General features: G+C 44.0%; 1 protein-coding gene across 11 annotated transcripts in view; it reads right to left on the bottom strand.

The window, feature by feature from the left end:
- DIS3L2 (DIS3 like 3'-5' exoribonuclease 2) overlaps positions 1-18,849 on the bottom strand; it is a 273,032-nt gene extending 254,183 nt beyond the window's left edge. For 5 of the 11 annotated variants that reach the window (XM_043521858.1, XM_043521860.1, XM_037908115.2 and 2 more), the window contains exons 1-2: positions 18,698-18,842; positions 14,651-15,891 (exon numbers count right to left, since the gene is read on the bottom strand). In XM_043521858.1, coding sequence (XP_043377793.1) covers positions 14,651-15,359 — 709 coding nt within the window. In that variant the 5' untranslated portion in view covers positions 15,360-15,891; positions 18,698-18,842. Of the gene's footprint in view, positions 1-519; positions 671-14,650; positions 15,892-18,195; positions 18,441-18,697 lie in introns of those variants that run through there. The other 6 variants (XM_037908114.2, XM_043521859.1, XM_043521864.1 and 3 more) reach the window with 6 other exon arrangements.
- Positions 18,850-19,934: the final 1,085 nt, after the last annotated feature.

Below are 19,934 nucleotides of genomic sequence, written 5' to 3'. Positions count from 1 at the left end.
TAGATTCTTGCTCCCAGATCCATGCTCAGTTCAGTACATCACATTCTGGGGAGCATACGTTGTCTATAAATGATTCACTTCTGCAAGTCAGACCTAGACTAGGACATGTGTTGAAATTTATTGTCCCATCTATCCCTAGAGTTCAGTGCAGAAGTACCAGTAAAAGTGGTCTCCCTCCTCTTCGCTCAGAGTGGCACTCTGAAAACTCAGGTGCCGTGATATATTTTTCTCTATATATAGGATGTGATTTAGAAAATAAAATTCATGTTGTAGGTCACCATCTTAAGTGACAGCCCCAAAGCCTATAATATGCCCACTACATGACACTCACTTGTGCAAGATTTAGGCTTGAGTCATTCATGGACAGTAAAAATGGCAATTCAAATCCTAAACTGGCTTGGTGTTACAGAGTGACTGAGCATCGGAGAGCACCAAAGATCTCATTCCAGACACTGAACTAAGGTTTGGTGACGAAACTCATTTAGTAGCAATAGGCTAAAAGTTTATCAAAATAGTTACCATGCTCCAGCTGAGTGAAGTAGTGCATCTGCGTTGTCAGGGAGTGGATGCTGCTCTTCTGATTTTCAGGACTCTCCGTGAACTTGCTCCACCCTGCCTCTGACCTCCTAACCACCTACTCCGCCTGCTGACTCCACTCCTTCAGGCTTGGACTCCTGACTAAAGATGTGGGATACTGTTGCTTCCGCTACCCTATACTCCCCCTCTTTCCCTCTGACTCATCTTCTCAAGTTTCCCTCTTCTCTTTAGCTTAAGGCAGATGCACTGTGAAAAGGCTTGTGCAAAACTTCATGAAGGATACTATTTAAAAACAAAACACCGTGGAAGTTCGCTCTTTGGTTTCTCGGGTTCTCAGCAGTTTGAAGGAAGTAAGTAGAGGAGGTAGCAGACATAGCCAGGAGGCCCTGAAGAGGAGAGGATCATTAGAAGTCGGAGAGGGAACACACAGGAGGGTTAGAATGGCTTGAGAGATGAGACAGGATTTCACATTAGGCTTGTAACAGGCCAGGCCCCATGTATTCTACAGCTGATGAATTAAACCACTTGGTGCAGAATTGTGCTCCGGAATCTACCCTTCCAATTTAAAAAAAAAATGTTTCCAGTCCTTAGCGTTATGGGGGAGAAGGAGGAGGGGACTCACAAATGTGAACTGAATGTAGTGTTGCCTCCCTGCATCTGCAGACGGCCTGAAACAATAGCTCTGAGCAGCGTGAACTGCCCAATGCATCTCATATGGACCCAGAGGTTCTCTGGCTGCATAATATGGCATTTGTCCAAGATGCCATGAAATGCAGCATTTCTGCCACAGAATTCACTATTTTTCTACAACTAGGCACCCAACATTTTGTTTTCCATCCCACTGCCCGGAACCTGCCTGAAACTGTTGCTGGCTCTGAAGAGCTCCCCACGGGAAGGACTTAACAAGATGGGAAGGAGTTAACAAGATTACAGTGCATGCTCCCTGCACTGGTGTATGGAGCCAGGCAGCAGGGGATCAGGGGAACAAGAACTGGAGTCCAGCTTGCAGAAACGGAGCAAGGGAGACAGGTGTAGCCTGGTGAGCTAGGCAGGCTGGAGAACAGGGTAGCAGTCGGGAGTTAAGCTACTGAAGCCAGCTCTAAGTTTCCTCTCTTCCGTAGTACTCATGGGAAGAAGGAGGTTCTCATCTGGATCACCTGGACAACATTATGGGAGCCAAAATTTTGGAAATGGTGCTTGGGAGCCTAGAGATAACACACGCACACGCACACACACACACACAAATAATCACGGCTAAACAATGACCCAAGTTTACATAAATGAGTATTTTCAACAATGAGCCATAGCTGTGGGTATTTGTGTGGGAGCAGCAGGAGTGCCAACAAAGCTACTTCATGGCAACAGAATAAATTAATATTACTGTGGAATTTAGGGGCTGCTGCCACAGAATTTGGTCCCATTGTGCCACAGAGTACATGAGACTCTGGTAACAGAAACAGTACAGAGTTATTAAACCACATACCACAATAACCCCTGCAAGAGCAGGATCTAATCTCCCCAAAAGAGCATGTCCTAGATATTAACACTGATACTACAGTTGATGTTAGCCAAAAACATTACGATTGCACAAGACTCAGGAATGCAACATTCTCCTATCAAGAGCAGCATAGAAATTTATGTTTCATTTCTAAACCATTAGAAAGGAGCTTCCTATTTCTCATCTGTGCCTCAGACAGGACTATAGCGTAAATCCACTTTCCCCCCTTTCCCATATCTTATTACAGAGATTAACGTCATCTGTAGAATAATAAATTGGATCTAGAGAAGAAGATTATTTGCACTTACAAGATTTCCACAGCAACTGGCGTTCTCCATTCTACTGAACAGACTCTGTAGCCTCCACTAGCTTACATGCTCATATTTACTGATGCCAGGTAGATAACAGAGAGATAACAGCATTTCTGAAGTGCTGAAATCCGTCACATAAGAACTAGTAGGCTTTTTAAAGTTATCTTAAAGAAGTGCGCCCTAACAGAAAAGCAGAGTTCATATGAATTTGTGGCTTTTTTTTTTAGCAGAGCTCCCTTATGAGGGACACAAGCATTATGAAAGCTACAACAGTATCTGGAAATAGAGGCAAAAAACTGAAATTTCCCACCTCACCAGGACGTGCATTATTTGACTGCCTCCATTACTCATCCAGGAAAGCTGTCTGCCAGGGGTGTTCCAAGCCTACCACCCCTCCTGCACCTTCTAATGCCACAATAAATAGCCCCAAAATTGTCTTCTGTCTGGAAAATGTAGAGCCATCATCCAAAAGCTACAACTGAAATAGCACCTTCATCTAGATCTACTGCCTCCTGAAAATAAAGGTGTTAAACAATACCAGTAAATTTCACGGGCTGGGCAAATAAACGTCAAAGGACACAGATAAACAATAGATCTGCTGGGGAAGTCACACAAAGGGTTTATCTGGACTAGGAAATCTTTTTCTATTTAAACATGATTGAGGAGTCAAGAGAGCTGACATGACACTGACTATGGCTTGTCCATGTCCACACTCATCCATTATGGTTACCCAAGACTCAGGAATTCAACACCATGGTCAGCATTGTCCCAGCTGGCTCAACTCCTCACAATCATGTTTAAACGCAATCAGATTTCTCAGTGAAGACAAGCCCCAGGAGGCTCCTTGCCAAAGTAAGTTTTGTTCTCCTTCACGACATTGCCTCTACAGAACCATGCTGTGCAATTCTCTTCCCAACCCTGCAACAATGGAATCCATTTTAAATCATTAGCTGTTAGAGAAAACGTGCAATCCACTCTGTTTCAGCCTTCTAGCACCAAGGGCATACCAGCCTCCAACCATCCTTCAAACCCTCTCTCACTCGAGGCATCTTTTAAACCTCCAGGCTAGTATGGAAGAGGGAAGGAAAGTGTAGATCTGTGAAGGCACTGTGCACTGTCAGATGAGGATGATTACTTTTTTACTTGTGATTTGTGTCAAGCTCTATTTGGATAGAAATTCAAATTCATTTTAAAATGCACAAAAACATCATTTAATTTTTTTTTGTTAAATAAAACTACTTCAAATGTGCTTGGATACGTAAGAAAAAATGTTTATCAAAACATGTTTTGTGTTTAAAACTGAATGATTACACAAAGAATATGTTATTTGAAGTTAGTGAACCCAAAGTATTGTTTCTGTTCACCATGTCCTTCAGGACTTTAGAACTGGTAGATCTCATCCTCCCACACTTAGTTTTTATATAAAGATTAGAGGAGGAAAACAAGTTTCCTGCTTTTTTCAATGCCCAGTTGGGTTTCTTAACTCTGAACAAACTAGTCACTGAATTGGACTAGCTGAATAAACTGAAATGAAGAAAATATTCTCTCTTCACCTACAGAAGAGGCTACTGCTGACAAAAACTTGGGTATCACCTCAACAAACTCTGAGTCCAGGTGCTTTGCCAGCAACAAACCACTGAACAGGTGGAACTTTCTCTAAAATGTGGCAGCAGACATGTACTGCTTAGTATTTAATTTAGATGATTTTAACAGATAATAAATGTATGGCTTAACATAAGTTGACAATTTTAAATAGGCTTACTTTTAAAAAAATAAACCTGTATATAATTTAAATTAAAATAGAAAGGAGTATAATCTCTGTCAAGTCTAGTGTAAAAGTATAATTAGGCAAACCAAAAAAAGAGTATGAAGAGCAACTAACAAAAGACACAAAAACTAACAGCAAAAAATGTTTTTAAGTATTCCAGAAGCAGGAAGCCCGCCAATCAGTGGGGCCATTGGACAACTGAGGTGCTAAAGGAGCACTCAAGGAAGACAATGCCTTTGTGGAGAAGCTAAATGAATTCTTTGCACTGTTCTTCACTGCAGAGGATGTGAGGGGGATTCCCACACGTGAGCCATTCTTTTTAGATTACGCCTCTGACTGGTGTCAATAAAGGAGGTTTTGAACAACCTGATACATTAAGCCGTACTAAGTCACCAGGACCAGATGGTATTCACCCAAGAGTTCTGAAGGAACTCAAGTATGAAACTGCAGAACTACTAACTGTGGTATGTAACCCATCATTTAAATCAGCTTCTGTACCAGATCATTTTTAATTCTAATCCTGTCCTCCACCGTGTTTGGAACCCCTCCCAGCTTTGTGTCATATGCCAATTTTATAAGTGTACTCTCTGCTTTGTTATCTAAGTCTAAGGAAAATATTGAATAGTACTAGACCCAGGACAGATCCCTATATGACCCCATTAGACAAATCCTGGAGTGGTGGGTGAAACTCTGTGGCCTGCGTTGTGCAGGAGGTCAGACTAGATGATCATAATGGTCCCTTCTGACCTAAATATCTATGAATCTATGACTGGAGGAGAGCTAATGTGATGCCAATTTTTTTTTTAAAAGGCCCCAGAGGCAATCCTGGCTATTACTGGCTGGTGAACCTAATTTCAGTACCAGGCAAACTGGATGAAACCATAGTAAAGAACAGACTTATCAGATATATAGTAAAGGGAAATTATGCCTCAAAAGTCTATTATAATTCTTTGAGGAGATCAACAAACATGTGGATAAGGGTGATCCAGTGGATACAGTGTACTTGGACTTTCAGAAAGCCTCTGACAAGGTCCTTCACCAAAGGTTCTTAAGCAAACTAAGCAGTCATGGGATAAGAGGGAGGGTCCTCTTATGGATCAGTAACTGGTTAAAAGACCGGAGGAAAAGGGTAAGAATCAAGTTTTCAGAATGGAGAGAGGTAAACAACGGCAGTTCCCCAGGGATCTGTATTGGGAGCAATGCTGCTCAACATATTCATAAATGATCTGGACAAACGGGTAAATAATGAGGTGGTAAAGTTTGCAGATGGTACAAAATTACTCAAGATAGTTAAGTCCAAAGTTGACTGCGAAGAGTTACAAAGCAATCTCACAAAACTAGGTAACTGGGCAACAAAATGGCAGATGAAATTCATTGTTGATAAATGCAAAGTAATGCACAACTATACATACAAATTGATGGGCTCTAAATTAGCTGTTACCACTCAAGAAAGATCTTGGAGGCACTGCGGATAGGTCTCTGAAAACACCCACTCAACGTGCAGCAGTAGTCAAACAAGCTAACAGAATGTTAGGAACCATTTTGAAAGGGATAGATAATAAGTCAGTAAATGTAATAATGCCTCTATATAAATCTATAGTATGCCCGCACCTTGAATACTGCGTGCAGCTCTGGTCACATCTCAAAACAGATATATGAGAAACGGGAAAGGTACAGAAAAGGGCAACAAAAATGATTAAGGGTATGGAACAGCTTCCATATGAGGAGAGATTAAAAGGACCAGGACTATTCGTCTTGGAAAAGAGATGACTGAGGGGGGGAATATGATAGAGGTCTAAAAATCATGAATGGTGTGGAGAAAGTGAATATGTGGAGAAAGTGTTATTTGTTCCTTTACATAACACAAGAATCAGGGGTCACACAATTAAATGAATAGGCAGCAGGTTTAAAACAAACAAAAGGAAGTACTTCTTCACACAACGCATAGTCAACCTGTAGAACTTGTTGGCACGGGATGTTGTGAAGGCCAAAACTATAACTGGATTCGAAAAATAAATAAATTCATGGAGGATAGGGCCATCAACGGCTATGGTGAAATGGTCAGGGATGCAAACCCATGCTGTGGGTGTCCTAAGCCTCTGACTGCGAGAAGCTGGGAGTGGACGACAGGAAATGAATCATTTGATGACTGCCATGATCCATTCATTCCCTTTGAAGCATCTGGCATTGGCCACTGTGAGAAGACAGGACACTGGGCTAGCCAGACCATTGGTCTGACCCAGTATGGCCATTCTTATGTTCTTACATTCTAAAAAAAATCCAATTTAAAATAAAAAAACCTGATCTTTTTAGTTAAAAAAAAATCAATTTTTTATCCATGCTGGAGGAAGTTATAAGAACCAAGTGTCCTGTTATGTAACAACCTGCCCATATCCCATATTCTCCTAATCGCTCATTTAAATATTAGTTTATGCCATGAAACATGATGGTTTACTTCCTTCCTTCCCAAGGTTTTGGATTATTTCTTCTAAACCTTTCGACTGAAACTGTGGATGGTCTCATAATCCATAGCCGGTTCTGAAGCCGGCTAAGGTCTCAACCTTGATGTCTTGTGACCATGAGTTCCACATGTTAACCCTGAATCACGTAAAACAGTGCTTCCTTCAATCAAGTATTAAATGTGCTACCTTTCAATTTCATTACATGTCACCTTGAACTTGAATTGTGGGAGAATAAACAGGATTTCCGAAGTCACCTTTTCCATGTCATTCACTATGTTGTATACTGCCAAGGATGGCAATAAAAAGGTTTCAGAGTAGCAGCCGTGTTAATCTGTATCCACAAAAAGAAAAGGAGGACTTGTGGCAGCTTAGAGACTAAAAGATTTATTTCGAGCATAAGCTTTCGTGAGCTACAGCCCACTTCATTGGATGCATTCAGTGGAAAATACAGTGGGGAGATTTATACACACAGAGAACATGAAACAATGGGTGTTACCATACACACTGTAACGAGAGTGATCAGGTACGGTGAGCTATTACCAGCAGGAGAGCGGGGGCCGGAGGGGGACCTTTTGTAGTGATAAAAGGTTGACATTTCCAGCAGTTGACAAGAACGTCTGAGGAACAGCAGGGTGGGGGGCAGGGAGGAATAAACATAGGGAAATAGTTTTACTTTGTGTAATAACCCATCCACTCCCAATCTTTATTCAAGCCTAAGTTAATTGTATCCAGTTTGAAAATTAATTTCAATTCAGCAGTCTCTTGTTGGAGTCTGTTTTTGAAGTTTTTTTGTTGAAAAATTGCAACTTTTAGGTCAGAAATCGAGTGACCAAAGAGACTGAAGTGTTCTCCGACTGGTTTTTGAATGTTATAATTCTTGACGTCTGATTTGTGTCCATTTATTCTTTTACGTAGAGACTGTCCAGTTTGACCAATGTACATGGCAGAGGGGCACTGCTGGCACATGATGGCATCTATCACATTGGTAGATGTGCAGGTGAACGAGCCTCTGATAGTGTGGCTGATGTGATTAGGCCCTATGATGGTGTCTCCTGAATAGATATGTGGACACAGTTGGCAACGGGCTTTGTTGCAAGGATAGGTTCCTGGGTTAGTGGTTCTGTTGTGTGGTTGCTGGTGAGTATTCGCTTCAGGTTGGGGGGCTGTCTGTAAGCAATGACTGGCCTGTCTCCCAAGATCTGTGAGAGTGATGGGTAGTCCTTCAAGATAGGTTGTAGATCCTTGATGATGGTTTGGAGAGGTTTTAGTTGGGGGCTGAAGGTGACGGCTAGTGGCATTCTGTTATTTTCTTTGTTGGGCCTGTCCTGTAGTTGGTGACTTCTGGGTACTCTTCTGGCTCTGTCAATCTGTTACTTCACTTCAGCAGGTGGGTATTGTAGTTGTAAGAATGCTTGATAGAGATCTTGTAGGTGTTTGTCTCTGTCTGAGGGGTTGGAGCAAATGTGGTTGTATCGTAGAGCTTGGCTGTAGACAATGGATCGTGTGGTGTGGTCTGGGTGAAAGCTGGAGGCATGTAGGTAAGCATAGTGGTCAGTAAGTTTCCAGTATAGCGTGGTGTTTATGTGACCATCGCTTATTAGCACTGTAGTGTCCAGGAAGTGGATCTCTTGTGTGGACTGGTCCAGGCTGAGGTTGATGGTGGGATGGAAATTGTTGAAATCATGGTGGAATTCCTCAAGGGCTTCTTTTCCAGGGGTCCAGATGATGAAGATGTCATCAATGTAGCGCAAGTAGAGTAGGGGCATTAGGGGACAAGAGCTGAGGAAGCGCTGTTCTAAGTCAGCCATAAAAATGTTGGCATACTGTGGGGCCATGCGGGTACCCATGGCAGTGCCGCTGATTTGTAGGTATACATTGTCCCCAAATGTGAAACAGTTATGGGTGAGGACAAAGTCACAAAATTCAGCCACCAGGTTTGCCGTGACATTATCGGGGATACTGTTCCTAACGGCTTGTAGTCCATCTTTGTGTGGAATGTTGGTGTAGAGGGCTTCTACATCCATAGTGGCTAAGATGGTGTTTTCACGAAGATCACCGATGGATTGTAGTTTCCTCAGGAAGTCGGTGGTGTCTCGAAGATAGCTGGGAGTGCTGGTAGCGTAGGGCCTGAGGAGGGAGTCCACATAGCCAGACAATCCTGCTGTCAGGAGACTGCTGAATTGGAATTAATTTGCAAACTGGATACAATTAACTTAGGCTTGAATAAAGACTGGGAGCGGATGGGTCATTACACTAAGTAAAACTATTTCCCCATGTTTATTCCCTTTCCCCCCCTGCTGTTTCTCAGATGTTCTTGTCAACTGCTGGAAATGGCCCACCTTGATTATCGCTACAAAAAGATTTCCCACTCCCCCCCCGCCCCGCTCTCCTGCTGGTAATACCTCACCTTACCTGATCACTCTCGTTACAGTGTGTATGGTAACACCCATTGTTTCATGTTCTCTGTGTAAATAAATCTCCCCACTGTATTTTCCACTGAATGCATCCGATGAAGTGAGCTGTAGCTCACGAAAGCTTATGCTCAAATAAATTGGTTAGTCTCTAAGGTGCCGCAAGACCTCCTTTTTTTAATAAAAAGTATGTATGCAGTGTTGTCACAGGCCTGCTCATCCCAGGATACTAGAGAGACAAGGTGTGTGAGGTAATATCTTTTATTGGACCAACTTTTGCTGGTGACAGAGACAAGCTTTTGAGCTTACACAGAGCTCTTCTTCAGGTCTGGGCCCAGAAAACTTGTCTCTCACCAACACAAGCTGATCCAATAAAAAAATATCACCCCACCCACCTTGTCGCTCCAATATCCTGGGACCAACACAGCTGCAGCAACACTGCATAAGCCTCTTTGCACAGTTAAAGGTAACTGCTGAAGCAAGAGATCTGAGCTCAGCAGAAGAAGGGAGGTCTCTAAAATGTTGGAACAGAGTGGTATGTGTGACGTTGCACCCCATAATGCTTTATGGAAATATGCTTATGAAAGTAAAAATGACATAACTGGAATATGTTTTACGCTAGATATAACATGTAACATATCTCTGTAAAGGTTATGATCTACTGGACATATTCATCCTATTTGTATGCATGTATCATTTTTGTATTCGAAGTTATGAATATTTGCAATGTACTTGTTTAATTTTAAGTAGCCTCAGTGAAGCAGTTGGTCAGCTTCCTGAGGAAAGACCATTCTCAGTAAGTGCCCAATCAAGAAACACTTAAGCTAACACTGAACTTGGAGACATCAGTCCACATCTGAGCTTTCCTGGGATGTGGCCTGGCTGGTAAGGAACTGAGTCATTCATGAACATGTAACTTGCCCATGTGACTCCAAAACTCCATCTTGGAGCTGGATTCTGGATAGGAGAGAGGAGGGGGGTCCCCACCCACAAGAGAAAGTCTATTTAAGCCCCTGGGAGACCCCTCCATTTGGTCTTCAGCTGGCTCAAGAGATAGCCTCTCCACCCCCAAAGGATATCTGAAAGAGACTGGAACAAAGGACAGTGTGAGTGATTGCTGGACCCAGACTAGAAGGAGGCTAGTCTGTAAAAGAAGCTACTGGAACATCTCTAAGGGTGAGATTTCATCTGTAATCACTTTCTTACTGTATTAGGCATAGACTTGCACGTTTTATTTTACTTTGTTTGGTAATTTACTTTGTTCTTTCTGTTATTACTTGGAACCACTTAAATCCTACTTTTTGTATCTAATAAAAAGCACTTTTTACTTATTAATTAACCCACAGCATGTATTAATACCGGGGGGGGCCAAACAGCTGTGCATATCTCTCTATCGATGTTTCAGAGGGCGAACAATTCGTGAGTTTACCCTGTATAAGCTTTATACAGGGTAAAAGGATTTATTTGGGGTTTGGACCCCATTGGGAGCCGGAAATCTGAGTGTTGGAGACAGGAACACTTCTTAAGCTGTTTTCAGCTAAGCTTGCAGCTTTTGAGGGACGTGGTTCAGACCTGGGGCTGTGGTTGTAACAGGCAAGCGTGTCTGGCACAACCAGGCAGGGTTCTGAAGTCCCAAGCTGCTAGGGAAAACAGGCTGAGAGGTAGTCCCAGCACATCAGTTGGCAGTTCTCAGGGGGGTTTCTGTGACCAAACCGGTCACAGTATGTTCACACTTTCCGAACACCTCCTTGCTTTGAAATGGGTTCCATCCCCATATAGTAAGGCATGGAATCTCACAGTGCAGAGCTCTGACGACAGCATCATAAAAAATAAAGCCACTTACTGGATTTAAACTAGCTGAGCTCAAGCAGCTTCCATAATGTGGCCCACAGAACCTCTTGGAGACAATCCCACACCTTTACTGAGACATCTGCAATGCCGGGTTAATTGAAAAGGTAAAGATAAACTCAGCTTTAGTGCAGTGAAGAGACTGTTTAGTAACCTTTATCCATTTTATATCTTAGCTGTTTTCTTTTCTCTAATAAAAGGCTTTCTTTTTGCTAGCAGTGAATCCTCTTCATTGCCTTCAGACTCCAGTTCATGCTGAAGTTCCATCTGGCCTCCCGCATGTTTACAGCTCCTTCAATTTTAGGGTGAGCTGCAAATTTGATCCTGCCTGAGTTTGTGCTGAAGAAACGACTAACAAAAGAGGATATGAAGCAGCCACGTAAGTTGGAGAATGATGCGTAATTTTAAAATCAGTTTGTATAAGCACCTCTGGAAAAACTAAAGCATCCTGAACTGAATTAATATTTGTGAAGCAACATCACTGCTTTACCATATGCTTCACCATAATTACAGAAGTAGCTTCATGGACCACAGTTTCAGAAGCTCTGATTTACACAGTGATCAAACCAGACACCAGGTCTCACAAACTGATAGGCCCACCACCAAGAACATTAGGAAAAGATGAGCTTTGAAGTGAGGGAAAGTTAATCGGATACCATGATCTGGTAGCTGTGAATTCTGGTAAACAGAAAAGGCTGCATGTTGCATACTCTTCATTTCACTTAAACAAGAGTGTTAAAATACACAGCAGCAATGGAAAGGAGGTTTCCCATGATGTATATCTTTTTGCAAGAATCCATTTCCATATCACGCAGGAATGCTTGGTGCACTGCCATGCCTGGAGTCACCTGCACCCTTCTTGTGACATCAGCCTTCCACAAGATTACACCTCAATCGTTGGGAAGTTATTTGCTCAACAATAACCTCTTCCAGTTGGGGAAGCCACATATTGCCTTTGAGGTCTACTAACTTTATGGCCTACATTTTCTAACCTGGGTGCTTACATTTAGGCTCCTAAATAAAGAACTGATTTTCAGTGGTTTCACACAACTGCCCAGCTCCTACGGAAGTCCGCAGGAGCTCACCATTTTCAAAAATCATACCTCTTCTGCTTAGGTGCTTAAATATGGATTTAAAAGACTAACTAATTACCCAATGTTGAAAAATTTGGCCTCCAGAGTGTTAATGGCTATACTTGCAATAAATCTGTTTCTTGCAACTACCATGAATAAAAAAAAAAGGGGGGGAAATCATCAAGTACTTAAACCCCTGGATGCTCCAGCGAGGAGTTTCTTTTAAACCACCTGAAGACTTAACAAGATTTACTGCAAATATCTATAGATTTCTTTAGTCTCCATGTAAAACAGGGTTTGGTTGGAGGGGAAGGGGCGTAGGGGTAAGATTATATTCTCCTGCAGCCTCGGAATCCCAGATACACTAGTTCATAAAAAACAACAAAAGGAAAAGTGGCTGGCTCACTACAAAAGCAATTTTCCCTCTCTTGGTATTGACATCTCCTCCTCCATTACTGGGGGTGGACAACATCCACCCTCACTGAATTGGTCATGTCAACACTGATTCTTCCCTTGTAAATTAACTCCCTTCTCTTCATGTGTCAGTATATTTATGCCTGCATCTGTAATTTTCACTCCATGCATCTGAAGTGGGTTTTTTACCCACAAAAGCTTATGCCCAAATAAATCTGTTAGTCTTTAAGGTGCCACCGGACTCCTTGTTGTATTTGTGGATACAGACTAACACAGCTACCCCTCTGATACTTAACACAAGGAAACTGGGGATTCACAGACCAATGTAATTTCATTATGCTAGTGCAGTAATCTGTGAAAAATAAACTACATAACTTGAAAAGTAAATTTATTGAAATAGAAAGAACATAAAATCTAAGGGCTTTTCTATGTAGTAGGTTAATCCACCCTAGAGGGGTGTCAGGTCTAGCGTGCGGCACTCTAACCGGCCCGCATGGAGCCTGATGGTGCAAATTATTGTAGTCCTGTTTGAAACAGGAGGACATTAACACTCACTAGGGAACTCCTAGTGCAAACCAGCAGGATCCCGACAGGCCAGTTAGTGCACAGTATGCTAGTGTGCATTAGAAGTTACACCCCTCTAGTGCAATGGAATACACCATGTACACAAGCCCCACAATATTATTTTTAAAACTGCCCTTTTGTTTTTTGTTATGACGGTGATCCTTTGCAAAGAGAAAAAACAGTAAAAACTATGAGAACCATTTGTTATTGTTGTACTTTATGGCGTAGATTGCTGTATAATCTCTAAACAAAACATGTTGCACCATGACTCAGTGACAACCTGGAACACAAATCCTTTTGCTTATCTCAGCCCAAGAGACAATCCTGTTGCTCTAACAGAGCCTCAAGGGAGGCTGTCTGTCTGTCTTTGGGTGTGATGGGGAATATGGGGAGCAGATGCCTGTTGAAACTTTGCTTATACAGGAAGGTATCTGAGGCAGCTCTCCAATCAGACCATGCTTAAACTTAGCTAGGTGGGAGAGACCTGTTCTAGAAAGAGGTTTTGTCTTTATAGCATGGGCCTGGGGTCAGAGTGAAGTAGAAGTCAGGTAACTGTATAAACACTACGATGTATGGAACAGAGGCGAATGTACCTAACAAACTCTTCCCATTTCACTGGGGTTGAAAGACAGAGGTCCTTTAATGGCCTGTTTGCTTTGCAAGAGAGCAAGAATGGTTGTGACTAGGGTGCAAATTTTTAAAATAAGTTGTTTTTTAAATCTGTTTTGAAGCAAAAAATCAGTGTGTCTGGGAACCCTGCCATAGAGAGCATCTCATACCAAGGAATTATTAGGTATTTTGCAGCATGGCAGAACTGCTACCTCTGCTAGTGTGAAATGGTCTATATTACTAACAACTTGAAGCTCCTGAAGTAAACATCCAAGTTTTTTCAAAAGCTGCCAGTTCACTGAAAAGTAGAATACAATAGAAAATTGCTCTGTTAGAATAGACTGATGCAATAAATACACAAGTGTTTTCTGTAACTCATGCCAAAATATTTCATCCAACCAATGGTGCACTTAATTGTAAGTATCTGTTAGAGAACTGGACCTATTAAGCACAGTTTGCACAATCATATGAGTCATCTTTGCAAAATTCATGAAAGATAACCAGCCCAGGCACAATCTGTGGGCCCAGCTTCTCAATTATGGGAGTCAGTGTAAACAGATATTATTTACCCTGGTTCAGTGATGGGGTGTAGTTTTGCAAATGTTAAATATTTATTAGATTTCTACTCTGTGAGCTGTGATAAGCATTACTCCCACTTACCAAACTGTAAAGTTGATAGCTCTTCTCGGTTTATTACAGTAAACTTAATGTAGTGACGTTTATCATCACCAGCAGCAGACTGCCCCTTAGCACAAGTATCCAAATGTTTCACCATAAATACTATGCAGTAGAAAAAAATCTAACCTCTTGGTGTAGATGGGTTAAAAAAAAAAAGGCCTGACATTGGGCTAGTGGTCAAGAGATTTTTTTTAAAACTAACACAGAGGCAGACTTTTTCCTGCGCTATTTTCAATACGCAATAGTTTAAGAGATGCATCCACTGTACTACTGCTGGGCGCAAGCCTTCTCCCTTTGTGTCAACGTCAAAACCAGAAATAACTTCAATGGGAGCAAGAGAGGCTGATTAATTGTAACTCATGTGACACCACTCAAACCTATTAACAAATATGTCATTTTCAATGCCCCTAAAATTTTACATTAATGGATGCCCCATTCACACAGCTTGTTAGCAGCTTAAACCAGTGAACAGCTCACCTTGAATTTGACCAGAAGACAAGTGACTGGTTTTCCTGGCATTTGCTGCAGGCAAATCCATACTAAACTGCTCAGCAGTCAAGTATTCATCTGCTCTGTCCCGGTTGGCAGGACACTTGTTCCTTTTCTTATGTTTGTTCTTCCATACCTCCTCTTCGTCCTTTTCTTCAGACCCAGAAGATTTCTGCAGAGAAGTGCCTTGCCTCAGACTGTTCAATGTTACTCTCCCACCCAAGGCATCACTCACTTTTAACAAGTCAGTTGCCGGTCCAGGCTGTTTTACGTAATAATCTTCCTCTGCTTCACGGTTTCCTTCTCGACCAATGCTGGGATCTCTTTCATGAGGCCGTCTGTTAGCAAAGACTTGGCTTTTATCTTCATTCAGTTTCTCAAATCCTACAAATGCAGGCTGTTCCAACTGAGATGTTTGGATTGGTGAATAGCTATGTGCATTCAAGCCATTTCTTGCCAGAGCTTCTCTCATCATACCTCTCTTCACAGAGGGTTCTACATCCAAATTGGAGTCATTGAGGCTGCTCTCTTCTAGCTGTATCTTCTGTGCAATGTGATTTAAATAGGATCGGAATCTACCGCTATGGTGCTTTTGCACAAGCCTGGCATAAGCATTCTTCTGGGGCAGAGCAGGCTTGCTTAATCCATCTTTGGTAATTTGGGAAGAAGCACCTTTCACAAATCCCAGCTGATCCATATTCCAGTAATATGCCCAGACTTTAACGTGTTGTAAACAAACACAGGGGGGGAAAGGGTTATTGTCTCAAAACAAAGGATCAAAGAACTGATTACATTAGCAAAGATGTGAAAAAGTTTATTGAACGAGGATTTCTTGATCTTTAAAAAATTCCAAGGTGATGAATAGTTCAGATTTTACTGTAGTATTACCATATCAGAAGCTACACTATATTAAATTACTATCAGTAATCCAGGAGTGATCAAACTATGGTCTGCAGACCACATCCGGCTATAATCCATCCAAAATAAGAGACTTGGGCCAAATGATTACATTCCAATTCTGAATGATTCCTTTAATCCTCTCTTCCTTGCCTCTGATAAATCTTGGCAAATTAGGGCAGCAACCGATGGACGTATCAGATGTACCAAATTAGATGTATCAGAAGTAAAATTTGATCATGTCCATGTCAGTCTCTCCAAAAATAACTGCATCCTTACTGAATTGTTTAGATGCTTCAACAACAAGGACATATCTCTTGTCACTTTGTTTCCTGTAAGCAAAAAATAGTTTCTTATTTTCTACTGTGACTGACAACAGGTAGGCCTTTGAAGCCACACTACATGAGGGCTTTGCGTCAGATTCTAAGACTGTCCACTCCAGTGTCTCTTTCCACATATAAATGTACTTTCAATACAATAGGCATACAGTGAACTCACTAGTATAACTGAACATCTTGCAAAGGCTCATCAGTTTTTGGTGTACAAGGTAGATAAGCTTGTTGTTTTCACCATGACTAATTTCTCTAGAAGACATTACTACCTCCGCTTTGATGGCAGCAGGGTGAAGTGTATAAGGATCGAGTATCTTTCACTCTCATTTCAGCTGCTCTAGCTTCTGAGCCGCAGAACTGAAACAGAGTCAGGTATGTTTCACCAAGCTATTACTCCACAAAGCTATAGGCAGAGACACAGTAAAACCATTAATTGGTAGAATGCCCACATGCAAAGTTCAAAGCAGTAAACGATATAATGGAGCCCAACACTGGAGCATCTCCACAGTGTTTGCTGCATTCTGCAGCGTTCCAGAAAAAGCTTTAAAAAATACTATTTTTTCCTCTCGCTCCAAATTTCTCACAACTTGACATGGTATTTAACTGTTCCAAATCAAACTATAGCGGCCACAAACATGTGACCTCACCTGAACGATTCATTTGCTGAGGTGTGAATTTGACAGCCTAGCTGGGACCACTTGGATGCTAAAATTGGCAAATACTGGAATCTAACAAACAAACATGAAGTCAGAAACACTGTCTTTATGAACTTTTCCCCACACCTCTTTCCACAGTCTAGGGCTCTGCGTAGGTGTTCCCCAGAACAGGACTTCCTTGGCACAAAGCTTCCACTGGGGAAAATGGGTTCCCTCTCTCCCCTCCATACTGTAATTTTTCCTCTCAGTTGCCCATCCTCTTCCCCACTGTAGTAGTTACAATGAGAATAGGCATGTTGGCTTTTTCTTCTTTCTGCAAGCTGCCGGCACCTACAGCACTGCTTAGGCACAGGGTGCCCAACAGAGACTGAGGTTTGTGGAACTACGTTTCTCCACAGTGTGCTGACTTTTGCCCTTTCGGAGTAAGAGTATACATAGCAACTTGATTTACTGAAGAAATTGAGCAAGTATGTGAATAGTCTTCACAATGCAATACAAAGTGAAAATAAATCCCGGCATAAACAGGAAAAATTCCCTGTGCGGTTTTGCATCTCTTCCTAAAATTTTCCATTTACCCTGGCATAGGTAAGGCTTTTCTACTTGACTGCAAGATTATCTTACCATCAGAGTTATTATAAAAACCCTCAAAAAGGTAGGTCTACACCACTGGTTCTCAAATTGGGGGTCCCTCAGGGGATCACGAGGTTATTACATGGGGGTCGTGAACTGTCAGCCTCCACCCGAAACCCCACTTCACCTCCAGCATTCACAATAGTGCTAAATATAAAAAAAATTAATTTATAAGGCAGGGGTCACACTCAGAGGCTTGCTGTTTGAAAGGGGTCACCAATACAAAAGTTTGAGAACCACTGGTCTACACTGCAAGAATTAGTGACAAATCTTACGAGTTCCTTAAGATGTTATAATTCCTCATCAGTGCAGTTTTCTCCTGTCCTTGCCTATGAGTAGCAGCAGAGACTCAGACCTCTCCTGAGTGAGATGCAGTTAGAGGTGGGCAAAAGGGGTCGAGAGCATCCCCAGTTCCAGCAGCCAGGAGGGAGAGGGGAAAAAAGAAACATTTTGCAGAAGGCAGGTGGGAAGATTCCTCCACTTCTCCCAACAGCCAGGGAAGGACGTTCCAAACTTAATACACCTACCAGTCAGAATTCAGTATGAAAGTTGCATGGGTTATTTTAAAATAATGGGATGTGTACCACTACTGGCCTTCAACATTATTGCACCAACTTATAAACGCAAGATTCTTACAATAGCATCAGTAAAGGGTTAAAAATGTGCATTGCATATTTTCAGCAATGCAACACACTAATTACAACAAAATACTGGGCATTAAAGATTGAAGCTCTTTAGTTTCATCTCTAGATTTCATAACAGGGCTGGCTAAGTGGCTGTGGACCAATCCCTTAACTTCTAGGTCTTGCCAGTAAAGCAGGGATACCAACATGTGGGGCAGCAATGAGTGGAAAGTGCTTTGAGATCCCAAGTTGGAAGGCAACAGAAAAAGCTAGTGATACTTTAAGTAGCAGCGGGTTAAAGGGAACCCAACAAGATAATTCCTTGATCAAATTTAATCTCGGAAACAGGGAGCTCATTGCATCTGCCCCTTATTACAATGGGAAACTAGATCCACCCATGAGAGCAGGCTGGAGCAACACGCGTCGCAGGCCAAGGCGTTGAACAACCAGAGTCTTTGTGATGGCCACACGCTAGGGGACAGCGGCACACGCTGCGCCGTGCCAGCCGGGCGCAGGGCAGAGGTCGAGGCCCGTAAAGGGGCGACTAGCTCAGCCTCGGCCAGGGGCTACTGGGGTGAGGGGATGGCGAGAAAAACGAGACCCGTTCCCCAGCTACCGAATCGTCTCGGCCCCGCAAGCCGGGCCGGGGGCCAGGGGCCAGCGAGCGGGGCCCCGCGCCAGCTCGGAGCGGCGGGGAAGAGGCGGCCCCGCTGGGAGCCGCCCGCTCTCCGCTAGACGCCGGGGCCGGGGCCGGGGCCTGGAGCCCAGCGCGCCCGGCGCAACGCCCGAGCTTCAGCGGGCCGGGACCAGCAGCGGCGGGGGGCTGCAGCTGGCCCCGGGGGAGCCCCCACAGGGGCGGTGGCTGGGCCCGGGGGTCCCGCCGGCCCCGTCACTCACCGGCCGGGCCGCTCCCCCACCGCGCCGCTCCGTGCCGTTTAAATGTCCCAGCTGAGCCGAGCGCCTCCCTCTCTCCTTCCGGGGCAGAGGTCGCCTACGGGCCGCAGCAGGGGCCAGAAAGCCGCGCGCGCGAAGCCAACCCCTGTCTTCTTGGATGGGGAGGGGGGAGGGAGGAGCCACTCAGCCCCTCCCACCCCCATGAATGGGGTCATGCTTATCCTCCACCTGTAGGAGTCGCCCAGGAGCTCAGTGGGGCCCTCACCCCTCCCAAGTATGGGGGAGGGGTCCTTACCCCCCACCCAAATCTGGGGGGTTTCAGGGGGGGAGTCATAGTCACCCAGCTTGCAGGGGGGTTAGTGAGGCTTCCCCGCACCCCCTTTCCCCACCCCCAGCCCCATCTCCCCACACACTCCCCACCCCCTTCCACATACATTCCCCACACCCAGCCCCTTCACCACACCCTCCCCACCCTCTTCCACACACATTCCCCACACCTAGCCCCATCACCACACACTCCCCACCCTCTTCCACACACACTCCCCTCCTCCCCACACCCAGACCCATCTCCCCACCCTTTCCACACACTCCCCCGCCCCCCCCCCCGATGCCTAGCCCCATCACCACATACTCCCCGCCCTCTTCCACACACACTCTCCTCCTCCCCACACCCAGACCCATCTCCCCACCCCTTCCACACACACTCCCCTCCCCATGCCCAGCCCCATCTCCACACACTTCCCCCACCCCACCCCCCGCCCTTCCACACACACTCTCCTCAGGCTGCAGGCTCTTGGCAGGGAATCTTTTCAATGGAATTTCACTGGGCCACTTTCCTGCTCCAGCCCTAAACCGCAGCATGGGGGATTCCCAGCCCGTGAGCTGCAGAGATCCAACTGTTGGTTTTCATGCTGCTTGGGCTTGCCGCTGTCTCTTGCTACCAGATATCAGACACAAGAGAGTTATTCAGAAATCCCGCTAAGAAAAGCTCTTTTGGGCAGGGCCCATCTTTCGGTTCTGTGTTTGTACGGCACGTAGCCCAACCGGCTGCTGGTCTGTGAGCGAGGCGCCTTGGCACCGCCACAATACAAATAACCAACACCACCCAACAAACACTGCTGCTCGGCAAAGTGTTCTACAAAACTCATCCACCTCTTCCACCCCCTCCCCATCAGCCTCCCACCACTGGGGCACGACAGCAGCACAAGCCTGTCCTCTCATTCCATTCTGAAGGTTAAAC

This window comes from Chelonia mydas, chromosome 9, assembly GCF_015237465.2.
Source record: "Chelonia mydas isolate rCheMyd1 chromosome 9, rCheMyd1.pri.v2, whole genome shotgun sequence".
NCBI lineage: Eukaryota > Metazoa > Chordata > Testudines > Cheloniidae > Chelonia > Chelonia mydas.
Note: the sequence above shows the minus strand (reverse complement) of the source record. Positions and strands in the feature narration are given on the sequence as shown.